General features: G+C 37.6%; 1 protein-coding gene across 2 annotated transcripts in view; it reads left to right on the forward strand.

The window, feature by feature from the left end:
- FYB1 (FYN binding protein 1) overlaps nt 1-26,227 on the forward strand; it is a 154,003-nt gene that overhangs the window by 94,701 nt on the left and 33,075 nt on the right. For both annotated transcript variants that reach the window (XM_043599529.1, XM_043599537.1), the window contains exons 3-7: nt 9,195-9,351; nt 21,903-21,949; nt 24,186-24,205; nt 24,648-24,682; nt 25,642-25,762. In XM_043599529.1, coding sequence (XP_043455464.1) covers nt 9,195-9,351; nt 21,903-21,949; nt 24,186-24,205; nt 24,648-24,682; nt 25,642-25,762 — 380 coding nt within the window. The remainder of the gene's footprint in view (nt 1-9,194; nt 9,352-21,902; nt 21,950-24,185; nt 24,206-24,647; nt 24,683-25,641; nt 25,763-26,227) is intronic.

Raw genomic sequence — 26,227 nt, forward strand, 5'->3', positions numbered from 1 at the left:
TCTAGGGTCAGGGTTTGGGTGCAATTGCAGGCCCCCAAGTATGATGCAGTGTCCTTGGTTTTGTAAAGGAATCCATAGATTAAAAAGGGAATCAAGAACCACAACGCTACATGCTCCTCAGACCCCATGGGACATGAAGGCAATAGGTACCTTCTTAGTCAAAAGTCATAAATGTCAGAATCTCTGGGGTAGATTTCCTGAGACCTCATACATCTTCGTATTATAAGAGTATTGTGACAATATCTAGAAGCAGTATTTCGTTCGCAAAAAAACTGCAAAGTGTAAAGTTTGTATACTTTTGTTTGTTCCATTCTCCATAATAGGAGGACACTGCCACCCTCACTATGTCTTTTGTTAATTACCCCCTCACCTTCTCCCTATCCCATTTTTCTTCCCCCTCAGTTCTGTTTTTTGTTTGCTAGTTTTGAGAGTTTTAGATCCTGACAAAATGTCACCCCTTTGGGCAGCCTGTGTTTCAGTGAATCTGGAGCATTCAGGGCAGAACCAGAGAACCCTGTGCACCACTGACTCACGGAGGGCCTAGTCGTTTCTTCCTGGTAAAATGGTGCTGGCGTTCCAACCATTAGGCACACACTCAGGCCTGCCTGAGCAGGGGCGTTTGACTTGTGCAAGGCGTCTTCTCAGGTTCCAAAATTACACAAGATGAGAATTTGAATCAGAGGTTGATAACCTCAGATTTGTTGTGTCCCTCTCTCTCTGTTCCTCCCCCGCTTGCACTCTGTCTCTCTCTCAAAAATAAATAGATTAAAAAAATTTTTTTAATTAAAAAAAGAATTTCATTATTAAAATTATTACATCTCTGGTGAAAGTTCAAAGGTTACAGCAAGATGCCAGTCAAGCTCCCACTTGACATTTTAGCAAAATGCCCCATATCTCCTTCTTTTTTTTTTTTTTTTTTTTAATTTTTTTTCAACGTTTTTATTTATTTTTGGGACAGAGAGAGACAGAGCATGAACGGGGGAGGGGCAGAGAGAGAGGGAGACACAGAATCGGAAACAGGCTCCAGGCTCCGAGCCATCAGCCCAGAGCCTGACGCGGGGCTCGAACTCACGGACCGCGAGATCGCGACCTGGCTGAAGTCGGACGCTTAACCGACTGCGCCACCCAGGCGCCCCGCCATATCTCCTTCTTGAAGCCTTGAGCTACTCCCAAAATGTCCAGGAACACAGTTCTGGGGATTCTGAGTTGGGATGAGAGTGGGCAGTAGGTTGCAAATTCACCTGATTAGTTTAATTTCCACTGAGTCATTCTGAACTGTCCAGGAGAGCAGCTCTGCCCACTCCTAGGAGGCCCATATCCCTGCACAATCCTATCATTCTTTGAGGAATTCCAAATGGTCTTGTCAGATCTAGTATTTTAAAACCACAGATCACCCAGGCAACAAACACTCCTGAGCCTTCAGGGATAAGACCCATAGTAGATCATTTTGGGGTGTTATCTCTCAGCTTACATCCTTAATTTTTTGTTGTTGTTTGTTTTTGTTTTTGTTTTTGAGAGACAGCGAGCATGAGCAGGGGAGGGGAAGAGAGAGAGAGCGAGAGAGAGAGAATTCCAAGCAGGCTCCACATTGTCAGCACAGAGCTTGGTGCAAGGCTCAGTCTCATGAACCGTGAGATCATGACCTGAGCCAAAATCAAAAGTCAAAGACTTAACCGACTGGGACACCCAGGTACCCAGTATCCTTAATTCTTAATGCACACTAAACTCTAAACTGGTCTTTTCCTTTATCTTATTTATATCATATCTTCTAAGTCCTTTTATGACCTTATTTTGAATTCCTCAATTCCATTTCTTGGGACTTTTTCCTTGCTAGCCTGTGTCAGTCATCCATCTTTGGGGGCCCATCTTCCACTAGCTCTTGAATGTCCACTTTCCTGCTATCTGGTTTCCAAAATCAAATTCTGGTATAAATTATAAACTTAGCATCTAAAGCACCCAAATATGTGAGTATATGCTCCAGAATTACTTTACATTTTCCAGAGTTAGTTCTGCCCTACACGAAACTGAAAATAGTTGTACAAAATCACACTATGAGGAAAGGTATCAGTCAGAAAAGCTAGACTTACACTCAGATCTTTGGAAAGTATGTGAATACGTGCATTGGAACTTACCAGTAATGTCTACTTCCTTTCCTTGAGGAGCCACAGAACACAGCAGAAAGGGTGTAGACAGCATAGAAATTGACTAAAGTTCAAATTCTGGCTGCATTTAAACCCTACTTCTGTTGCTTCCAAACTCTCTGAACATGCGTAGTTTTCTTAACTTTTGAATGGAAACTACAGAAGAACCCCATTGATTTATTGTAAAGATTGAATAAGATTAAATATGTAAAATGTCTAGAATGTGCTGGGTCAAAAAAAAAAGTGATTACTTAGTGTTGTTGTCATCAGTCTCAGAAATGTCCTATAGATTTCTTTTTTCTGTTTCCTCTTTACTTATTTTATTATAATTCAATACCCACCCTCTGCTTTCTGTCACAACAGACTAGATTTTTGCTTTTGAGAATTCCAATATCGTTAATTACATCTTAGCATACTTTAAAAGTCCAGAAAGAGATTTCAAAGCCAACCATACATTAAGGTAAGCCTCCTGTTGTTGTTTTTTTTCCCAGAAAAACAAAGATGCTTTTCCTTAGAATTATTTTGTATACATGCAAATATATCCCTTGTAGGATTTGAAAGTGACCGCAGATTTTGCAAAGCAAAATGTTTCACTGCTAAATACTAGTGTAATATGGGAAGACTTTAGTTTAGGTTCCCCCAAGTTTGATGAGGAGCAGAACACTTGAATAATTAATTTAGTGCCTCATTAAGCCTTTCAAATTATCTCTGGCAATTTTCCAAAGGTAATTTTTAAAAAATCCAACCAGTCCCTCTCTGTCTCTCAGGGGCACTTTGCCCCAGTTCCACCACATCCTCAGTCAAACCCTTCCCTGGCGGTGGTTAGAGGGCAATGCCAGGGGCCCTCCCTGAAGGTCCAAGTCCAGGGGGAAGCCAGCACACCCCTTTCTGGGTAGCTCAAGTTATTATCACTAAGGAAAGGAGAATAGATGCCAAGCAAGCAGAAGGTCAGGGGTCCATCACAGACGCCCCACCAGAAAGTCTCAGAAGCCTGTGCAAAAATGAAAAAGTAGTACATGGGTTTTGGGGTAAGTCACATTTTAGTGTTTCCAGTGCATTGTTCCCCCAACCGTTACTATAACTTCTTACCTCCAAGCCTTAGATCACTTTCAGATGGTAATGCCCCCAGCTCGTCAAAATCTTTTCCATGAAAAGATAAGTCACAAATGGATGAAAAACATTTTTCTTCTTTTTAGACAACAGCGTATTAATTTCCACCTATAGTGGCTTATTCTCCATGCGTACAACTGTCAAATCACTTATGAATCAATCAAACCATATTATTTATAAATTGAAATGTCATTTGCATCTGTGAAATTCACTAGAATTTTTTAAATTTTTTTTAATGTTTATTTACTTTTGAGAGAGAGAGAGACAGAGTACAAGTGGGGGAGGGGCAGAGAGAAGAAGACACAGAATCCAAAGCAGGCTCCAGGCTCTGAGCGGTCAGCACAGAGCCCGATTCCGGGGGCTCAAACTCATGAACCGTGAGATCATGACGGGAGCTGAAGTTAGTCGCTTAACCGACTGAGTCACCCAGGTGCCCCAAATTCACTAGAATTTTTAATGTTTATTCTATGATAAAAGAGTCATTTCAAGTCAGTAAGTAATAGCCCATTAGATAAATGGTGATGAGACATTTGGTAAATGATTTAAGAGCAACAGCAGTAGCAACAAAACCCATAAAACTAGATCCCAACCTCACACCTAACTCCTAACCCCAAAATAAATTTTTCATAGTTTCAAAGAGTTGAATGTTAAAAAATGAGTCCAAAGAGAAGTAGAAAACAATGTAAGGTTAATAATTATGTGTTCTTGTGGCATCTGACTGGCTCAGTCGGTGGAGCGTGCAACTCTTGATCTCTGGGTTGTACGTTCGAGCCCCACATTGGGCATAGAGATTACTTAAAAATAAAATCCTTAAAAATAAAATAAAAAATAATTATGTATTCTCAGGGCAGGGATGGCATTCTTAAACATAACTCTAGTGATAGAAGTTATATATAAAAGAATTTACTCATTGAATTAGAGAAAAGGCAGTAAGTCTTATAGGTCAAAAAAGTTTAACTTTACTGATTACAAAAATGGGATGGAAAAATATTTCTAACATAAATAGAATCAGTTGGAAAATTTTATTTATCAGATTTTCAGGGGAACTAATTCTCTCTACCAACCAAAGAAGCTTTTTATATGTCATTTAAAACCCTGCCATTAGCCCTTTAAGGTAATTTACAGTGAAGTACTATATTTCCTTCAAAGGTTTTGAAGACTTTTGGTTTTATTGGTTGAGGCATAGTTTGGTCTATGTTTTGTAGTTTGTTTGGTTGTTTGTTTTCCTTTTTGTTGTTGGGAGTTTTTTGGTATGAATAGGCAGAAGCAGGAGCCATAGCAGCCTGATTCTTATATTGTTTGTCCATATAAGTGGCAAAAAGATTAATACCCTGAATAAAGAGGTTCTACTAGCCACTAAGAAAAAGCAAATACTATTCTGAAAATAGGCAAAGTGGGGCGCCTGGGCGGCTCAGTCGGTTAAGCTTCTATCTTTGGCTCAGGTCATGATTTCACAGTTCATGGGTTCGACCTCCCCATCAGGCTCTCTGCTGTCAGCACAGAGCCTGCTTAAGATCCTCTGTCCCCTTCTCTCTCTCCTCCTTCCCCGCTCCTACTCTCTGTCTCTCTCAAAAAATAAACATTAAAAAATTTTTAATAAAATAAAAACAGCCAAAGGATTTGAGTAGATAATACAATTAAAATGAAAAATGGTTATAAAAATGAAAAGATGGACCTCAAAGACATGTAAAATTAAAGGAAAACATTTTTCAAGAATGCATCCCCTTTTCCTCTCAAAAAAATTGCCCCAAAATTAGGAGGACAAGAAAAACAAACCGCATATTTTGGGAAACTAGGCAACATACATAATTCCAATGCATAATGTATAAAATCAGAAAGGGTCAATGCAAATTGGGGAGATACAGAGACATTCTATTCATGATATAGCCACAAGAACCTATGAATTATTTAGGAATAAGCATGATATGCTGGTAAATTTTTAACTAGTTCTCTAAGAAAGGGTGTGTGTATGTGTGTAATGTTTATATACATACATGTATTAAATTTTTTGGTATTAAAGATGCATGGCACATAATATATAAATAAGAATAAGTTATACAATATTCTTTATTGAGAATTCCATATGGCCAATTGTTGATTTTTGCCAGTCTCTTGTACCTGTAGCCAACCTATGGTTGACATTAAGCAATGAGTGTAGTTCCAACCTGAATGTTGATTATTGTTTTCATTTATGTTAACAAGATGAATGAGAAACAAAGATATTATGTCAGAAGTTCACTCATTTGTCAATGATGTGAGTGAATATTTTGCTGACTTTGTATAATAGCTTTTCAAATACTGGAAAATATTTCTTGAATGTTGTATGCTATTTACCATGTAATAGGTATAGAAACAACACGCTTTTAAGTTTAATCTGCATGATAAGCATTTCCTCCATCACTTTCTTATACCTAATAATCAACAAAACAATAATGAAAGTTATAGTTCTTATTTATTTCCACGACCTAGCTACTCCCATTATGCCCAAGTTCAATCTACCATAGTGAGGTCACTGAATGCAGAGTAGGGAAGAGATGCCAACAGTATACCATTAGATAGTCTTTCCACCATTTATTAGCACTTCTCATAATTTTATATGTATTTACTTCTTATCTATCTCCTCAAATCCATAAGAGCAGAAATGTGCGGCTGCTTCTTCCTCCATTGTATCCTAGTGCCTAGAACAGAGTTTGACACACAGTAAACATTCAATAAATATTTGTTAAATAAAAACAAAATGTTCAACTTACTATATGCCAGGTACTGTCCTAAGTGCTTTATGTGTATTAAGTCTAACATCCTCACCGCAACCCTATGAGGGGGCACTATTATGATCTTCATTTTACAGATGAAACCAGAAGTGACTTACCCAAGTCACCCAGCAGGTAAGTGGTGGAGCCAGAACTTAAACCTGAGCACTTTGGCTCCAGATCTTGGGCCCTTTTGAGAGATGCATTCTCTCAATGCATCAGAGCCATGACGCTAGCAAAGAGACATCTCCAAATGTCAGATATGTGGCAGACTTTACAAGCAACCACGGCACATTAGAGCAAGCGGACAGGGATGATAGTTATGCTGGACCGATTCATTATCTGACAGGTTCGGTTTTGTAGGAAATCTTTAAAGACATTTTACAGCACTGTTGGAAATTGTGGGAAGTAAGAAAAATCTTTGTAAATGATGAAGTAAGACAGCTGTTAACTCCAGGAAAACAGTAAGTTGAATGAATAAGTAAATGCAATTAGAGTACCCTACTTGATTCAGAGAAGCACAATATTTACCTAGTCATGATAATGAAAACCATGAACATGGATTTAATAAAAAAAAAAAAAAACTTATGCTTTTGCTATGTTGGAAAAGGAAAGGGAGGAGGGAAAATACCTACATCTAGCAAATCGAAAGTCAATAATTTTTTCAAGCAGTAGCTATGTGTATCTGTGTGTGTGTGTCTGTATATGAAGGCAAATGCAAAAGAAACATCTAAAATGTTGGAATTTTTGGTATTTGATATTGATATTTTGATAAAATGAAATTAAAGCAAAACGTAGAAGTTTTCCATACTATTGTCAAGTTCAAAACATATGATGCCAATGTTGGCAAAAACATGTGAAAATCAGCACTTTCCTATACTAAGTGATGGAGCCAGCAGTTGGTATCACTCCAGAAAATAATTTGTATTTTGTATCAAAAGTCTTAAAAAAAGTTTTTTGACCCAGCATTTCCACTTAATGGAATCCATTCTAAGAAAAAACTTTAGGGGCACCTGGGTGGCGCAGTCGGTTGAGCGTCCAACTTCAGCCAGGTCACGATCTCGCGGTCCGGGAGTTCGAGCCCCACGTCGGGCTCTGGGCTGATGGCTCAGAGCCTGGAGCCTGTTTCCGATTCTGTGTCTCCCGCTCTTTCTGCCCCTCCCCCATTCATGCTCTGTCTCTCTCTGTCCAAAAATAAATAAACTTTGAAAAAAAAATTAAAAAAAAAAAAGAAAAAACTTTAAATATGTGCAAAGACTAAGCCATTTTTTATTATAGCAAAAAAGAAAGGAATTAATGCAAATATCCAATATTAGAGCCTTAGTGTGTTTTTTTTTAAATCATGGTAGAGTTGCATAAAGAAAAATTGTCTAGTTACTAAAAATCATATTGTAATTATATTAACCTGGAATTATATTTATGAACAATGAGAAAAATTTTAAACTGATAACAAAATACCAAAATGGTCCCATTTTGCTCCTCTGCCATAAAAGTATGTGTTTACACTAAAATGTTTTAAAATACATGGAACTCAGTAGCTATTGCTGGGTGATGAGTTTATGGGTGATTTATATGTGTTTGATTTTGCTTGTCTTTATATTATAACCTCTACTATATATATGATTTACTTGTGAGATTGCTTAATAAACTTCAATATTGAGAAATCACACCGAAAACAAAATACATCTTCTCATTAATGATTCAAGGAAATCTTTGAAAACAAGTAAGAATGTGTTACCAGTATCAGACACAAAAACTAAACGTCTTTCGTCTAAAATAATGAGTCTGATGAAAAATCATCTACATGTTTTAAATCATAAAGAATGTCATAGTAAAGTTGATGTAGGCTTCTTCATAAAGTCCAGAATATTAAAACTAAAAGTTACAAAAGCTTCAAAAAAGTAAGATTCTTTTTTTGTTTTGTTTTGTTTCACTTTTCATTATGAAATTTGTCACCCATATACTCAATACCTAGATTTAACAATTGTTAAGCTTTTCCTAAGCGAAGTAGAGAAAGTCCTTTTAATAATGGGAATTAAAGAAGTTATCTATCTCAAAAAAAAAAAAAGAAATATTTATCAGCATCACTAGTCATTATGGAAATGCAAATCAAAGGCACAATGAGATATCACCTCACATATGTTAGGATATCTATTATCAAAAAGACAAGATATAACAAATGCCAGGAAGTGGAGCAAAGGGAACACTTGTCTACACGGTCGGGAATATAAACTGGCACAGCCACTATGGAAACCAGTATCGACTTTCCTCAGTGAATTAAAAGTAGAACTGCATGTGATCCAGCAATCCCACTTCCGGGTATATATCTAAAAGCCACAAAATAATTATCTTGAAGACATATCTGTATTCTCATATTTATAGCAATATGATTCACAACAGCCAAGGAATGGATACGACCTAAGTGTCCATCAATGGATGAGTGGATAAGGAAAATGTGGTAGATATATAAAGTGGAATCTTATTCTACTTAAAAACAGAAGGAAATCATGTCATTTGTGACAACATGGATGAATCTGGAGGGCATTACGGTAGTGAAATAAGCCAGAAAGCCAGACAAGGACAAAGCTCACATGGTATCACTGATATGTGTAATCTAAACAAAACAAAACAAAACAAAAAGTCAAGCTCATAGAAACAGAGAGTAGAAAAGTGGTTTTCAGGGGCTAGGGTGGGGGAACTAGGAAGAGGTTGCTCAAAGGGTACAAACTTTCAGTTATAAGATGTGTAAGTTCTGAAGATCTAAAGTAAAGCATGGTGGCTATAGTTAACACTGTATTGTACAACTGAAATCTGTGAAGAGAGTAGAACTTAAGTGTTCTCACCCTCTGCCCCCCCAAAAGATAAACACGTTAGATGATGGATGTGTTCATTAACTCAATGGGGAAAACCCTTCAAAATAGATACATATATCAAATCATCCTCTTACATACATTACATATCTGATAATTTTACTTGTGAATTATACCTCAATAAATCTGAAAAAAATAGAAAATTTAAATGCCACGTTCTGTGGTACTTAGAATATTAGATTCTTTAAAGCACTAATTCAACCTAGGATGCATTTCTTATGTTTTTATATTTAAGATCTTCATTTCTGCATACTCAGAATAGCCGGCTCTTGTGTTTTGAAGATTTATCTTAATTCATGGTATTTTTTTCCTCTGCTTCTTAGGTACCAACAAAGGCCAAATGTGTTACTCAACTACTTCCCTCCCACCACCTCCACCGTCCCATCCAGCCAGCCAACCACCATTGCCAGCATCTCACCCAACACAACCGCCAGTCCCAAGTCTACCTCCCAGAAACATTAAGCCACCTTTAGATATAAAGTAAGCAAAGATTATTTTGCCATTTCTTTGTCGGTCTCTTGCCATAGATTTTCAAACTATGCTTGGCTGAACGCTGAGAGTTCCGTGGTAAACTGCGCGGGCCACACATGTGAGCAGATGCAAGGAGAAGGAAGGGCTGAGCAGGCTGCTCTCATACCCCCACTTCCTTGAGCAACTCTTGTTTTATCTGTTTTTACTGTGGTTTTTTTTTTTTAGGAGTTAATTTGAAAAAAAATTCCAGCGCCTCTTTAAAAGTTTTGAAACATTCCTCAGGTTAGCACTACAACTATCTCTTCCACCATCACCGTCACTGCCCCCACCATCACCACCACCACCACCATCATCATCACCAGCACCACCACCACCATCCTTAAAGTCACCACCATTATCATCACCACCATCAAATCGCCACCAGCATTACCATTATCATCATTACTGCCGCCATCATCACCACTATGGCCATTATCACCACCATCACCACCACCAGCATTATCGACACCGTCACCACTATTATCATGAGCACCAGCACCACAATTCACTGACTACTTATGACTTGTTAGGAACTTTATATATATATACGTGAAAAATGTTTTCCTCATTTCACAGATGAACAAATGGGAATTTACAGAGGTTGAGTAACTTCTCCAAGATCACACGGGAATGTAGAGTAGAAATTTGAGGCAAGGTCAGTCTAAGTTCAAAGTAAACATGTGCTTTTAACCACTCTGCTAAATAACCTCTTTAAGCAAAAAGCGCAGCTTTTCTCTCAAGCTTCAGATTTTTGGCAGTGTGTTTAAAAACTAGGAAACTTTTATTCAAGCCCACTCCTGCTTTTCTTAGATGGTGCTTTCTAGAAATGTCAAGACTGTATGGGTTGCTATGCACAAGTTTTTTATCCATGATTGACCAGAATAGCTGGTTGAGGAAAAAGCAAACAGAAAGTTGGACTAGAATGAATGCTGTTTTAAAAGGAAATAATTGGATAACGGCAAGTATAAATCCTTATGGCAAGTTAGACTATATCTTCCTTTTCATCTTCTAGAAAATTGCTTTACTTCGTTCTCCTTGAACACAAATAAGCAATATCCCAAAATATTTGGCAACAGTTTGTTTTTCCTCCACTTCAATTCTTTACCAGACTGATGTTCTTTACATTTAATGTACTTAATATTTGTAATCCATATAATAGAATCTGTTAATAATGTCTTTATATTGAAAGTACTTCATATCCATAGTCTATATAATAGAATCTGTCAATATCGATGCCTGATTGCCAGCTTTCCTTTACTGATGATCATAGTTTAGAGCAGGGGTTGAAAATACATCTGTCATAGGTAGCCACCACTATGTTTCACTTTATTGTGTTTGTTTAGAGTATAAATGCAGAAACTAGAAAGTGTTAGAGCAGCATAGTGGCTATTATCTTATTTGTGGCCCGCAATATGCATTTATATTGACTTCGTGGCTTCGTGGCCTTCCAGGCATTTGATTTTAAGAATTCTAGTTGAAAGACTCTAATACCCCATGATATCTTGTTACCAAATAAGAGTTTAAGCCATCTGCCTACTAACATATAAATGCTAAATAAATATTTGATTAGTTAAAACAACTAATTAACATGTGCTCTTACATACACTTGACTTCTATAATTATTTTGCTTTCACATGTATTAAATTCCATTTCTTGGAGTGCCTGAATGGCTCATCAGTTAAGCATCTGACTCTTAATTTTGGCTCAGGTCATGATCTCACACTTGGGAGATAGAACCCTGCGTTGGGCTCTGTGCTGAGCATGCAGCCTGCTTAGGATTCTCTCTCTCTCTCTCTCTCTCTCTCTCTCTCTCGCTCACCCTCACTCCCTCTCTCAAAAAATAAGTAAATAAATAAAATTCTGTTTCTTTTCCCGAATGTTTTTCCTAGTCTGATAAATGTAATCCATTAGATCATGATCTTAGTACATTTGAATATTATTATGTGACCTATCCCAGTTACTGGCTTCAGTTGTATCCAATTCTAGTGAGAAATTTTCATAAATACCCTAAGCATGAATCCCCGAAAATATATAAGACATGAAGACTGATAATTATGTGATTGAAGAAACTGTGGAGAAGAGGAGTATTCAGCACTATTCTTGCTATATGGGGAGTTACCAAGGCCACCATATATTTGATGATTCGTTTAAAGGATGCAGAGGACCAGCAAATAGTAGTACTCATGGCTAAGATTTATCACAGTGACACTGTCCTTCTGTACCTTGGAGGGACATGCTGAGATTTCTCCTTTCTCCAGCTTTGCAAATGTGTAATGCTGCTTCCCAGGCAGCCCATTAGAGACAAATTTTTATTGAGAGTTGGTCACATAGGCACCTTTTGCCTATTCACTACCAAAATACCAGACTTCTAGAAGGAGAGGAGGTTTTCACCTAAGTCACATTGTCTATACAGTGTAGGCACAACAAATCACTCTTATCAATCAGGCAATTTTTCATATCAGTGTAGGGAATTTTTTAGAAGCTGAATTCCCAGATGCAAGCCAAGGGCCAATCATGGTGTCAGATTCTTCTAAAATGAGTAGCTTCAGACTTGCGATATTAATTCTTTTTGGCATACCTACTCCAGAATCCATACCTACTCCAGAATCCATTTTGATATGGTGGGAAATAAAAAGTTGTTTACAGAAGAAAGGATTTCAAGAATAGTCCTATAGCCTGTACTGCAAATTTATAAGAATGCTCGTCAATTTCTCAGGTTTTTTTCAGGAAATTCTTGAAAAAGTTGAAAGGGGTCTTCCAACCAACCAGACTCAAATTTTTTTCTTGTAATATTGTTTGCATCAGAAATTAGCAAAATCCACCAATTGTAATAAGCTTTACCTCATTCCTATTAAGAACTCCTAATTAGAAAGTTGGATTCATCTAAGAGTTCCTGACTCCACAAAATGCATACACTCAGGAGAAAGATGAAGAGAAACAAGAGTCTTCTTGGATGTTATACTGCCTAGACAAACAATCATTGGGGAATCTGAAAGTTAATTGTCAGATGGAGAGATTAGAGTGAATGAAAGCTAAGGGACATTTACAATTTTTTTTTTAAAGTAAAAATGTGGTGTGTAGTGAAAGACTTTCAGACTCCCATCAGAGAGCTTAAGTAAATCCCAAAATGAAGAAATATCTGGGTCAGAAACTTTCCCCCAAGTAGGGGAAGTTAGATGAGATACGAAGAAGAAATAAGAGCAAAATGAGTCTTGATATTCAGGCTCAAAAACTCATATTTCATGTGAGAGGGAAATTTACAGGATAAATCTTTAAGTAAAATTGTGAGATATGGGTGTTCCTGTGCTTTTCCCCCTGCTGCCACCCTTTAATTTTTTTTTCTTTTTTTTAACGTTTATTTATTTTTGAGACAGAGAGAGAGCATGAATGGGGGAGGGTCAGAGAGAGAGGGAGACACAGAATCCGAAACAGGCTCCAGGCTCTGCGCAGTCAGCACAGAGCCTGACACGGGGCTTGAACTCACGGACCACGAGATCATGACCTGAGCCGAAGTCGGACGCTTAACCGACTGAGCCACCCAGGCGCTCCTGCTGCCACCCTTTAAAACACACACATGGGTGTTTTCCAGAGGCTCTCTCTACCAGCCTGCAAATGCCATTCCTCCCCTCACTGGTCAAAGGCCACTCTCAGGTCAAGCTCTAATAGATTTTTTTTTTTTTACCTTCACTCAAGAATTGTTCTTTTGAGCCACTACTTAGTGCTTTTGTAATAGTAGTTCAGGAAATATCAGTGAACAAAATAAAGGTTCCTGCCCACATAGAACAGGGTGCAACAGACGAAAAGAATAAAAATAATGAACAGGCTAAGGAGATAGTATGTTTGGAAATACTAGGTAGGAGAAAAGAGAGCAGGGTTAGGTGGTGTAGTGAGAGGGTGGGGTTAGGGACAGCATGTGGCAACTTTAAGAAAGGTGAGGGTAGCTCCCGTTATAGGCAGTTATACTTGAGTAAAGACTCAAGGAAATGAGGGGGGGTAGGCTTGCGGATAGCTTAAGCAAGATCATTCCAGGCAGAGAGAACAGACAGAATAAACGCCTAGAATGTTCAAGGACTAGGAAGGAGGTAACTGGAGCTGGAGTAGAGTGAGCAAGGAAAGGAATAGTAGGAAAAGATTTAGCTTGTGTAGGGCCTTGCTGGTCATGGCTGACATTGTGGTTCTTCTAAGTGGAATCATAACCGCTGAAAAAGGTCGAGCAGAGCAGTGATGTTTTAAATTATGTTTTATCAAGATCACCTTAACAGCTCTATGAAAAGAGACAGTAGGCAAATGAAACAGAGACACTAGTCAGGCAGATATTGCCGAAAGACAGACACGATATCGTGGTAGCTGTAATCAAAATGGTGGCAGTGGAGATGGAGAGAGGTGTCCAGATTCTGAATATATTTTAAAGGTAGAGACAACAGAATTTGGATCTGGGGTCTAAAGGGAAAAGAGAATCAAAGAGGACTGCGGGGGTTTTGCCTCGAGCAACTATAAGGATGATGTTTCCTTCAACTGAAATGAGAGAGGCTAAAAATGAGCAGGTTTGGGAGTGGGGAAGATCAGGAAGGCATGGCTACTTTAAGCTTGAGGATCTTTTAAACATCCAAGTAGAGATATCGAGGCGGTAATTGGGTATAAGAAGTGAAGAGTTTAGGAGAAAGTTCTCGTTTAAAAACATAATAAATCAGGGAGTCATAGGCATATATTCCCCACTTAGAATCATGAGACTTCAAATCACCAAGGAAATGAGGCGGCTGGGTGTCTCAGTCGGTTAAGTGTCCGACTCCCAATTTCGGCTCAGGTCATGATCGCACAGTTTGTGGGTTGCGCTGATAGTGCAGAGCTTGCTTGGGATTGTCTCTCCCTCTCTGTCTGCCCCCCTAATTTTTTCTCTCTCTCTCTCAAAATAAATAAACTTTAAAAAAATCACCAAGGAAGTGAGTATAACTAGAGAGAAGAACCGAGCCCTGGGGCACTCCAACTCTACTAGCCTGGGAGAAGAAAAAATGAGCAAAGGGGGATAAAAAGGAATAACGAATAAGATAGGAAGAAAACAAGAGTGTGGTGTCCTGGAAGCCAAGTAAAGGGAGTATTCCCAAGGAGAAGGTAGTGATAACTATGTCAGCTGCTGCAGAAGGTCAAATAAGTGAGGCCTGTGAAGGTCAGTGTGGGTGAAGTCTCCTGGAATCGAGCTTGACTGAAATAGCTTTAGAAGACCAAGAAAGGACAGGAATTGGAAAGAGCAATGGTAAACAACTCTTTCAAGAGTTGTTCTCTTTCTCAAGGAGAAAAGAGAAGCAAAGGAATGGAGCGGTAACTGCTGGGAAAAAAGGAATTGAGATTTTTTGTTTTTTTTTTTAAGATGGAAGAAATAGCAGCGTGTCTGCATGCAGTGAGAAAGATCTAGTAAAGAGAGTAAAATGATAATGGCGGCCAGGGGAGAATTCTCGAAACAAGACTAGAGCAACTGGGAAGTAGTGTTCAGGTGAGGGAGTGGCTTTCCAAAGGAATAAAGAACTGAAAGGTCTACAATCTTCTCTAGGGTGGAGTCTGTGTTGCTTAAGGCAAAAAAGCGAATTTTTAATTGCTATCAGGGAAGGAATTTCAGGAGATAGGCTGGCCTTTTTCACCTACCTCCCCGGAAGACACTTGTAATGACATCATTCCGATCAGGATGCCTTAAGAATGTAGAAGATTGGAGGCAGATGAGAATCAGAAATAATAATCATCTTTAACAATAAAGTGGTTGCGACCAAAGTTCTATTTTATTTTAAATTGTACTGTTTCCCCACCTAGTGGTGAGAAGTCAGCTAGCTACATTTTCTGCTGTTACTCAGGCATCTGAAGAGAAACTGAAACCCGTCGAAAGAGCTCGTGTATCATTGCTAGTGTTCAGGTCAACATCTTTTAGTGTAACACGTTTCTTGGCACCATCGTTAAAGATTAACTATAATTTTAACAGCATAACTAATTCTTCATGTGAAGGCAGAACCAACGGTTGAATATTTTGGTATACAAAACAAATTCCATGATTATTAATAGCAACGAGACAGGAAAGGTGAAGTAATAAGAAATAATAAATAATGGGAAGTGACTAAGGTTGGAAGAGGGAGAAGTTCAACAGTTCTTACCATGAGATCACTCGTAGCCCGCTTCAGAGTTTATTGGCTCTAAAATCAGACGAAAAGTCAGAACTTACACCATTATAACATTTTATTAGTTATAAATTCTTAACATTCTCTGGAATTTGAGACTTGCCCTATCAGGCAGGCACTCCCGGGTGGTCTTACCAACTCCATTTAGAAAGCACTGGCTGAAGCGAGTCGTACTTTTTATAAGTCCTCCTGCGTTCAATACAGGAAGACATGTTCCAGAGAAAAGTTCACAGAGATTTTATTCTCAGCAACAGCAGGTATAGAACAAAGTGTTGTGTGACTTTCTTCTTTAAAAAACACAAACAAAACCAACAATTAAAAGCTAAAGTCATGAATAGCAAATAAGATATAAAGGTCAACAGCTTTACATCTTTAAAAGTCAGGAAATAGAGCACATTAGAGCTTTCTAAAAATGATGGACCTGATACTGAGTTAACCTTGCCTTTCCTATGTAATTCTGCACGCCACAGTGTGAAACTAAAGAACTCGTGAGAGGTCCCCGTGAACAGACACAGGCTTATAACAACCGATAAACTTCCTTTTCTTCTTTACCTGCTCCCTCTGTTTACAGTCTGTGCCACTATGGGTTGTGACTGGTTTCATTGTTTGCCTCCAGGAGCAGAGTTTCTCAAAGCCTGCAGCACTATTTTTTTTGTTTTTTAAATAATTGGTGACTATTTTTTTTAAGTTTTTACTTATTTATTAGAAAGAGAGAGAAAGAGAATGAGCAGGGGAAGGGTAGAGACAGAGGGGGACAGAGGATCTGAAGTGCGGTCCGTGCTGACAGCGAGGGGCCCAATGCAGGGCTTGAACTCACAAACCTTGAGACTATGACCTGACCCAAAGTCGAGGCTTAACTGACTGAGCCACCCTTTCGACCCGGCAACAGTTTAATCTCGGTTTATTCATGACATTCACCTACCTCGTGTTTTTCCCTTTTATTCTTCACTCTCATTCTTCTACGATTTCATATCTATTGAACATTTGCATGTTATATATGGTGAATTCAGACCTATATAAACTAACATCTACACGCTATCGTGTTAGGTCTATGAACCAATGTGTGCATGCAAACATTATCTGTAAGTGATTAATGGTTTGTATAAACATGCAGCCACATATGTATGAAAGTGCTATGCAGATACTCTCCATTCTGCACATATTTGTTACTCATCCACCCAAGTGTTTTAGGAAGTAAGCTGCAAGTCCAGTAGTCCTTTTGACTTAATTTTTTTTTTCAAAAATGATAATAAACAGGGGCGCCTGGGTGGCTCAGTCGGTTATATGTCCGACTTTGGCTCAGGTCATGATCTCGCGGTTCGTGAGTTCGAGCCCCACATCGGGCTCTGTGCTGACAGCTCAGAGCCTGGAGCCTACTTCCAATCCTGTGTCTCCCTCTCTCTATATCCCTCCCCCACTCACACTCTGTCTCTCTCTCACTCTCAAAAATAAATAAACATTAAAAAAAAGTTTTTAATGATAATAAACAATTCACTTTCATAACAAAAGTTAATGGGGACAAAATTAATTCATCAGAAAAAATCAAAGTCTTATTCATGACTGGAATTATTCTAATAGCTTTCTAAAAATGATAGTCATAATAATAATAATATAATAATAATAAACTAATAATAAACTAGCAAAGTGGCAATCTCTTTCATCAAGGGGATTATAGTCTCATAGTAGGAAGAGACACTCACAAGCAATTGCTCTATAATTATAGTAACACAAAATAATCAGTATAATGAAGCAATGTATGACACATAGAAGCAGCAACAACGTGGGCTTAAGGCATCAGAGATAACTTCACAGAGGAGGGAATGTTTAAAGAGAGCCTTAAAGATTAAGGAGGGCCATAAGCAGATGATGAGAAGAAAGATTATCCTAGAAAAGGAAAAGAAAGCGAGCTAAGCACAGAGCAACAAGAAACCAGAGAGTGTTCAGAGAGTGAGTCGGTATTAATACATGAAAAGAAGATGAGAGAAGAAGGAATAGCCGCTGGGGTGGCTCAGTTGGTTAAGCGTCTGACTTAGCTCAAGTCATGATCTCATGATTCATGAATTCAAGCCCCACGTCGGGTTCTGTGCTGACAGTTCAGAGCCTGGAGCCTGCTTCGGATTCTGTGTCTCCCTCTCTCTCTGCCCCTCCCCCACTCACCCTCTGTCTCTGTTTCTGTTTCAAAAATAAACATTAAAAACTATTTTAAAAAAAAAGAAGAAGAAACAGGAAAAACAAAACTGTAAGAGAATAGGGCTGGGCATAAGAACTTTGTATACCATGTAAGGGGCTGTAAATTTTATTCTGTAGAATGTCAATGTATTTTGACGTCTAAGGTATTTATGTCTTGTGCTTTTAATTAATACTCAGTTGATTAAATTTAATAAGGCAAAAGTCTAATTTATTTTAGGTACTTAAGTTCACATAATATAACTTGCTATCTTATTTATACATCTAGTAATTTTTATTTAATAAGAACAATTACTTTCAGGGGGATCATTGATTAATGATTAGACAACTCAGGTTAAATTCTTTCAAATGGATACTTACATTAAAAAATTTAGTTTTAATTACCCCCTTACATGTTTTACGTTGCATGGATAAATCTATATATTGAATTTTTTTAAGCATTTGAAAAACCTGACTGAACAAATTTAATAACTGCAAATCCTCTCAAGAACTTAAGTGACTCTTACAAATCTGTTAAAGCACATTCAGTTCTCTTAAATGTTCACTTGTATTTTCTATGGGATTTTTCTTATATTTTTTAAGAAGCATATTTAGTTTGAAAAAATTTATAAAAGGTGAATATGTAAAAGGCAGAGAGAAGAGTAAACTGAACCTCCATGTCCCCTACACCAACTTCAACAATTATAAATTTATCACTAGTCTTGTTTCATCAATACCCCTACCCACTTCCCTCTTTCATATTATTTTTAAGCTAATGCCAAAATATTCATAAATATTTTAGTAGGTATCCCTAAAAATTAGACTTTATATAATAATATAAAAATCAAGTCCATGTTCAAATTTCCAGTTGTCTCTTAAATTGAGTGTGTGTATGGTTTTTTAAATTTGTTTGAAGAAGAATCCATATAAAGTCTGCACATTTTCATTGGCTTATACGTTGGTAATTCTCTTTGAAGCTACAAGTCTACCCTCTATAACTATATTTATCTATTTATTGCAATTTATTTGTTGAAGAAATCAAGCTCTTTGAGGGGACTATAATTATCCATAGTCTAGATCTTGCTGAATGCTTTCCTATAGTTTAGCTTGTATGTTCCTCTGTTTCCTATAAATTGGTAGTTGGAGGTAAAGGTAGCCTGACCAAATTTAGTTCTAGTTTCTTTGGTCAGATTACTTCCTAGGTGATGGTATATTCTTTTATCAGGAGGCTGTAAAGTCTGGTTGACTCCTTTTTTGTTATGAGAAGCCATTGACACTCAATACTGACACAAGGAATCCATACTTTTCAACTACACTAAAAAGTCTAAATAACAAATTTTAGTTTGACACATCTAATTAAATATTTGCTAGTGTAACAAATCTCTTAAATATTACAAACATTTAAAATATTGAACACTGGGGCACCTGGGTGGCTCAGTCGGTTGGCAATCTGATGTCAGCTCAGGTCATGATCTCACGGTTTGTGAGTTTGAGCCCCATGTTGGGCTCTGCAGTGACAGCTCGGAGCCTGGAGCCTGCTTAGGATTCTGTGTCTTTCTCTCTCTGCCCCTCCCCTGCTTGTGTTCTCTCCTCTCTCTCTCTCAAAAATAAATAAACATTTGTAAATAAATAAATAAATAAATAAATAAATAAATAAATAATATTGAACATAGTAGGTTCATTGTTCCCATGACTGTAAAACTTGTTTCACAAATTTTTGTACCATGGGTTTGACTTACTTCATCATTTCTGTATTTTATTCTGAATTTTTCAAGGACCAAAAAAATCACTAAGGGAAACAAGTGTCTTGTCATCATCAAGTTAATGAATTGATTAATTGGGCCTTTACACTTAACCTAAATTAAAAGCTAAGCATATATAAGTTAAATTTTTAAATTTCAATTTGTTTAAAAAGTAAGTTTATTGGATCAACAATTGATGACCACATATGTTTACCATCCCAGGTAGAGACTGAGACACGTATCTATGGCAATTCTTCCTGAGCCTCAAGTGTGCCCACCGAGCTTGTTTGATGATCTAAGGGATAACGAGGCATTTCCAGCCCAGATTCTTCAATGGGGTTGGCTTTGTAACCAGCATCTTTTGGGTTCTTTAAGTGGCTTGAGTAGTGAACATGAGAGTGATATAATCACATTTGCATTAGAAAATGTTGGCAGTGGTGTGGAGAAGGGACTGTAAGGATGGAGAAGATGGAGAGCAATGCTCATCACTGGAAGCCAAGGCAGATGGCTACTGCAAGAGTCCACACTAGAGATAATAGAACTCTCTTCTCCTGTCTACCAGGAAAGAGGAGAGAGATGGAGAGTGGGGCCGTGAATTAGAGGAGACATTAAATACGTGGAACTGACAGAACATGATTAACTTGGTGAGGGACCGAAGAAGAGTGAGCAAGAGGATGCCTTTAAGGCTTAGGTGGATATGTGGAACTGTGGTGCCATTCACTAAGATAAGAAAGCTAGTAGGAAAAACAGGTTTGTGCTGGGACAGAAGAGGAAAGCCTCTGTTTCTGCGATGTTAATGTAGCACTGGCTGTGGAATATCCAAGATGTGTGTATGTGAGTCTGAAACTCAGAAGAGAGGCCTGCCCTGGAGATGTCAATACGGAAGTCACCAACACTAAGAGAACAAGTGCAGCTGTGGGCATATATGAGGCCATTCAGGGACAGGGGTAGAGTGGAAAAAGAAAGGAAACCAAGACCAGAACACAAAGGAATATCATCACTTAAAGGGGGAAGTCAGAGGCAAGTAAACCCACAAAGGAAATTGTGGGATCGTGGTTAGAAACACAAGTGAGCCGGGAGAGATCTTTTATGGAAACAAAAGAGACTCCAGGAAAGCAAAATGGCCAATACTGTTAAGGGCCACAAAGTAATCATGTAAGATTATCATGGAGAGGTAGCCAGTGGATTTGGTAAGTAAGTTCTTTAAGAGTGGTTTCAGCGAAGGATTGGCAAAAGAAGCCAGAGGGTAGTCATGAAGAAATGAGCAAGAGAAAAAGAAGTCAAGTCTGTGAGCCCATACAGCCTTCTCCATGTTGGCTGGGAAAGAGAGGACTATCTGTATCTGTGGTAATGTGGAGAATTGAGAAAGGTAAAGAGAAGATTTTGGACTTTATGAATGAGAGTAACTGGGGCTGAGAGAGAAAGCAAAGTATGAGATATTTAGGAATGGGAAGTGAAAGTAGAGGAATAGTAATAATAATATAAAAGATACAATGACACACAGAAGAAAGAAATGGGGCAAAACACTGATAATTTAGATAGAATTCAGAACACAGGTGGAAGGAACTTTGGTAGATAGAAGGTAAGCAAAAGTTGGGTTAAAGGAATATACTTTCTTAAGAATATATTTTCTAAAGAGAATATATTTTCTTGCTCTATTATCTGTGAAATAAGAAACAAGATCATCTGGTTATAGGGGAGATGACAGGGACAGGAGATTTGAGGAAAGTAGTGATGGTTTTGAATAGCCTTTGAGAAGGATGATGGAAAATAAGGTTCATTAGGAAAAGGTATATGAAATTACAGAAGAGTGTTGAGGATAAAGTTGAGATCAAATGTCAATTATTTGTAATATCCAGAATCAGTGAAATGGCAATTTTCTCCAGCTATGCTAATCAACCTGAGCATAAAAAATAGAAAATATAGATGGTTCCATCAATCATTAGGGATTTGTGGGGCCCAGGTACTGATAACTGTGAAGAGCAATTGGAGTGCAGTGGCACTTAGAGTCCAAGACACAAATGATGGAAGTAAAGCCAGAAGGAGAACCTCTGGAAAGAAGGAGTCAAGGATTAGAACTGATTCTCTTTGGCATCTATACCATAAAACGAATCAAATGCCTTCAGAATCCCAGAATTGAATTATTTATATACTTCCATTTTAACAGAAGACATATTACTACCCTGAGGCAATGGATTGATTTTATGTGTCCACTGTGAATGGACAGAACTGTCCTCAAGCTCCCCTATTCTCTCTCTTTTTTTTTTTTTGCCTCAGTAGCAGCATAAATATGAGGCTAAAGCCCATTCTAATAACTTCTGAAGTTTTAAATCAGAGCAGAAGTTAAAGACAAAAGAATAATTTAAAATATGATCCTTTTAGTCTTTTTCCTTTTTCATTGTACGGCAAGCATCTATTTGCTCCATTTTTACTTTTTCTTCTTTCTTGTTTTCAGAAGCGCTGTACATGAAGAAAATCAAGATAGTGTCATGCACTCTGATGGTAAGAGGCACAAAGATATTTTATTTATTTATTTGTTACCTCAGATACAGAAGTGTGAGTTAATCATTTGGATAGGATCATTATTGGGCCATTGTCATCACTGGTCCCTGCAAAACCACTCTCTTGTTTTACTTATGTGTGTATTCCCTTTTATCTCCATGATCCCTTCCCTTTCCTCTGCTTCCCTTACCAGAGACAAATATTTTAATACATTTAATGTGTGTGTGTGTCTGTTTGTACATATTCTTTGCATACTGTTGTATGGGTGTATATATTTGAATTTACATAAACAGTATGTTAGAACTCACTCTGCTCTTTTTTTTACACTCAGCATAATATGTTTTACGGGTCCCACCCATGTTGCTATATGTATATTTAATTTGTTAACTACTGTATAGTACTCCATGGTATGTATCCTATGCATTTGCATTTTACTTCCAGTTCACTGGTACTTACAAATAATAATCCAGTGTACATTCTGGTCCATATTTCCATGTGGACCTCCAAGAGACTTTCTTTAAAGTATATATATCCAGTAGTGGAATGGCTGTTTGTAAGCTATGGAATATTCGTGGAATATTCTAGTAGTATGGAATTAGGAGTAGAGTGCTCTCCAGAAAAGCTGCATCTGTGTGTACTCACATCAGCAGGGCATGAAGATTCCAAGATGCCTACCTTTCACCAGTGCCTGGTATTATTTAGCTTTCCAATTGTTTTGAGTCTTATATGTATAAAATAATATCTCACTTCATTTTCATATCTCTGCTTGCCGTTGAGGCTGGGTACTTCAGTTGTGTATTAGCCTTTGTGTTTTCCTCTTCTGTAACTTGCCACTTCATATCCTTTGACCACTTTTTTCTTAGAGTTGGTATCCTTTCCCGGCTGACTTTCAGGAGCTCCTCTGTATTTCAGATATTAATCTCATGTCGGTTGCAGAAATTGCAACTATCTTCTCTCATCCTATCCATGGTCAATTAACCCAAGCTTCCCATCACCGAACATAAATAAATTTTGATATAATCAAATTAATTAAACTCTGCATTGTAATTTGTTTTAAAGTTTTACTTAAGGAGTCCTATCCCTAAAAAATAAAACTATTATCTTCCTCTTTCTTCTATGAACTTTATCCCTTATATTTGAGTCTTTTCTCCTTATATTTGCAGAGTACCTTTGAGGAATTAGTAGAAATCCAGATTTATTGCCTCACCTAGGGAACCATTTTTCCCATTACCATATTTCGAAATCCATCATTGTCTCAATAATTTTTAATGCCATCTTTATACTCCATTAACTCTACAGGTGTGTATATATGTCTATGCATGTATGTGTGTGTATTTGTGTGGGCAGTACATGTGTATGAAAGAGTATACATAAATTTATGCATCTGTCTCTGAGTTTTCTGCTGTATTTCATTGGTCTATGTGTTTCTGTACCAACCCCACACTGTTTTTATTATTGTTGCTCTAGATTATGTCTTAATATCTAATAATTAGGTGATACTACTAAACACTTGGATAGTAAAGGATCTTTTTTAAAAAAATTAACTTTGGGGCACCTCAATGGCTCAGTGGGTTAAGCGTCCATCCTACTTCGGCTCAGGTCATGATCTCATGGTGGGTTTGAGCCCTGCATCAGGCTCTGTGCTGACAGCTCAGAGCCTGGAGCCTGAAGTCTGCTTCAGATTCTGTGTCTCCCTCTCTCTCTGCCCCTCCCCTGCTTGTGCTCTGTCTCTTTCTCTCTCTCTCAAAAATAAGTAAACATTAAGAAGAAGAAGAAGAAGAAGAACAACAACAACAACAACAAGAAAAGGATATCATTTAAAAAAAAAACTTAATTAACTTTATTTGCTTGATACATGGAAACAAATCCTTGGGAACAAATAAGTCAAAAAGAACAAACCAGTTGTGATTTTCTGGTAATACCTTTGTTCCACATTAGCCCACAAAACCAAATGTGCATGCCTTTCACGAAGAGGTTAAAATGTCTTCATTATTTTTTGGCTTTTGTGTTATTTTATGAAAGCCAATGAAATGGTTTTACAATGAAATTACAAGTATCAAAGAGGCCATAGTAAAGATCTAATCCACATATTCTATTTTGTACTTCTATGTGTTTTATAGAGCATAAGTTCTGTTAGATTATGAACAGTTTTGGATAGATTATGTCTAATAATTTTGTAGTAAACTGCTTTTTAATTAAAGTATATTGAATTTTATTCTTTTTTTAAAACTTTTAGGTACTGGAAACCTAGATGAGGTCAGTTTTTTTCCCCCTTCTTATATTATATTGCTTAACTAAAATATTTAACCATTCCTGTGATTTATGTTCTGTTGATATAAACCAGCAACTAAAAATTGTTATGGATAATAATGATATTTTTCAATTTATAATATTACTTCATCTGAACTTCTTGGGACATTAAACACCAAACATTACATTGACTCACAGTAATTTTGTAGCACTGAACATAAACTTAAGTCTGGCTGGACATCTGAATTATATAGCAGAATATAAAATAAGATCTTTTTGTGCTTACTTTTCCAGTGTATCTCTTTAAGGGAAAAAAACATTTTAAGCAAGACAAATTTACATACACTTACATTTATGATTGTTTTACTAGGTATTTGATCAATGTAATATGTGTATGTTCCCTTTTTTAGGAATTAAAATTAATCATTATTAATGTTTTTCTTGGCAGGAACAAGAGAGTGAAGGAGAAACCTATGAAGACATGTATGGGTTACATTTTTTACCGTGATTTTTCTGCCTAAAATGAATATTATGATTTGTATGAGGGAGAATAGATGGATATTCAACACTAAGGGGAAAAAGCTTTATTGTTCAAATGACTGGCATATAATGATAACCTTTATTTCAATACAAAGGACTAAAGATTCTTTATTTGCCTAAGAATTTCATGGAAGACTCTTAAAAATGTTGTTCTGTGAGAGGCAAGAGACTCGCAGCTACTGGATAGACCACAGGCAGGGAATCACGGAGCTAGGAATCTGTATTTCTTGTGCTCAGTGTGTCCTTGGGCAAATGAATTCATTTGTGTGTTACAACTCCCCCATCGAGGCAGTGCTCCACCTCACCAGGGTGCTCTGAGAAATAATTTACCACAGCATCAGATGGCAAAGTGTCAACCTGCTACAGCAGAAAGATTTTTAAAAGAATAGCTCCAAAACAGGCTTCCCCATAGCCCAGGACTAAGAAATGTCTTGGAAAGTGAGTGAAAGGAGAAAGAAATATGTTATTTTCTCTCTTGTTGATTCAAATATCTTAATTTGCTCTACCTAGTTCTTAAGCAATGAATTCTGACTAAAGTTTCTGAGCTAAGGTTTGCATGTATGTACATGTGCATGCCCTGTACCTGGGAGAGCATGCATGTGAAGGGGTGGGGGCGGAGATCAATTCTATTCATGCCCATATGCAGAAAGAACAGGGTCTTTATATATACGCAGTGTCTTCCGCTTGCTGGCACAGGGTGTAAGTGGAAACAGAACCTTTGGCAGGTATCCCCACTTGTCTGCCTCCTACTGGTTTTAAGAACAATCTCACACGCTCAGTAATTTTGACAACTCCTGGCTTTTCACCTTCGTCTATACTTGAGATACTGTCTCCTGGATATGTGAGCCATAACACATCAATGCTCGCAAGTGCCAAAACAACTTAACAATTTTTATCCACAGAGAAGCAACCAAAGAAAGAGAGAAAAAAAGGGAAAAGGAGGAAAAGAAGAGATTAGAACTGGAGAAAAAGGAACAGAAAGAGCGAGAAAAGAAAGAACAAGAAATAAAGAAGAAATTTAAAGTAAGAGCTTGCTTGCTGATGGGTAGAAAAAGAGTGATCTCTATGATTTTCACACAAAAGGGGCACCACACCATTCTTGAAAACTTACCTGGTGGGAGAATTACTTAGTTATTGTTTCCTTAAAAAGTAACTACCTTCATAACAGTAATTATCTTACCCAATATGCCTCCTTATCCCTGCACTAAAAATGTAATATGATAAAATATGGTGGCTTATGATTAGTGGGCACCCAGGAAATTTTCTGTTGATTGAGTGAGTGAATACTCATTGCTCAAACACTTCTTGGCTCTCAAGATTTCATATTTGTTATTAACCTACTTATACTATGAGCTTGGACCACACACGTAAGTATCCTTGAGGCAGGTATCACAATGGTATAAGGGACGTAAATGTCTCTGGATGAACCAGGCCTGTCTCAGAATAAAGTTTCTATGAACTACTCCCACTGCTGGTATCTAGACCTGA

This window comes from Prionailurus bengalensis, chromosome A1 (assembly GCF_016509475.1).
Source record: "Prionailurus bengalensis isolate Pbe53 chromosome A1, Fcat_Pben_1.1_paternal_pri, whole genome shotgun sequence".
Classification (NCBI taxonomy): Eukaryota; Metazoa; Chordata; class Mammalia; order Carnivora; family Felidae; genus Prionailurus; species Prionailurus bengalensis.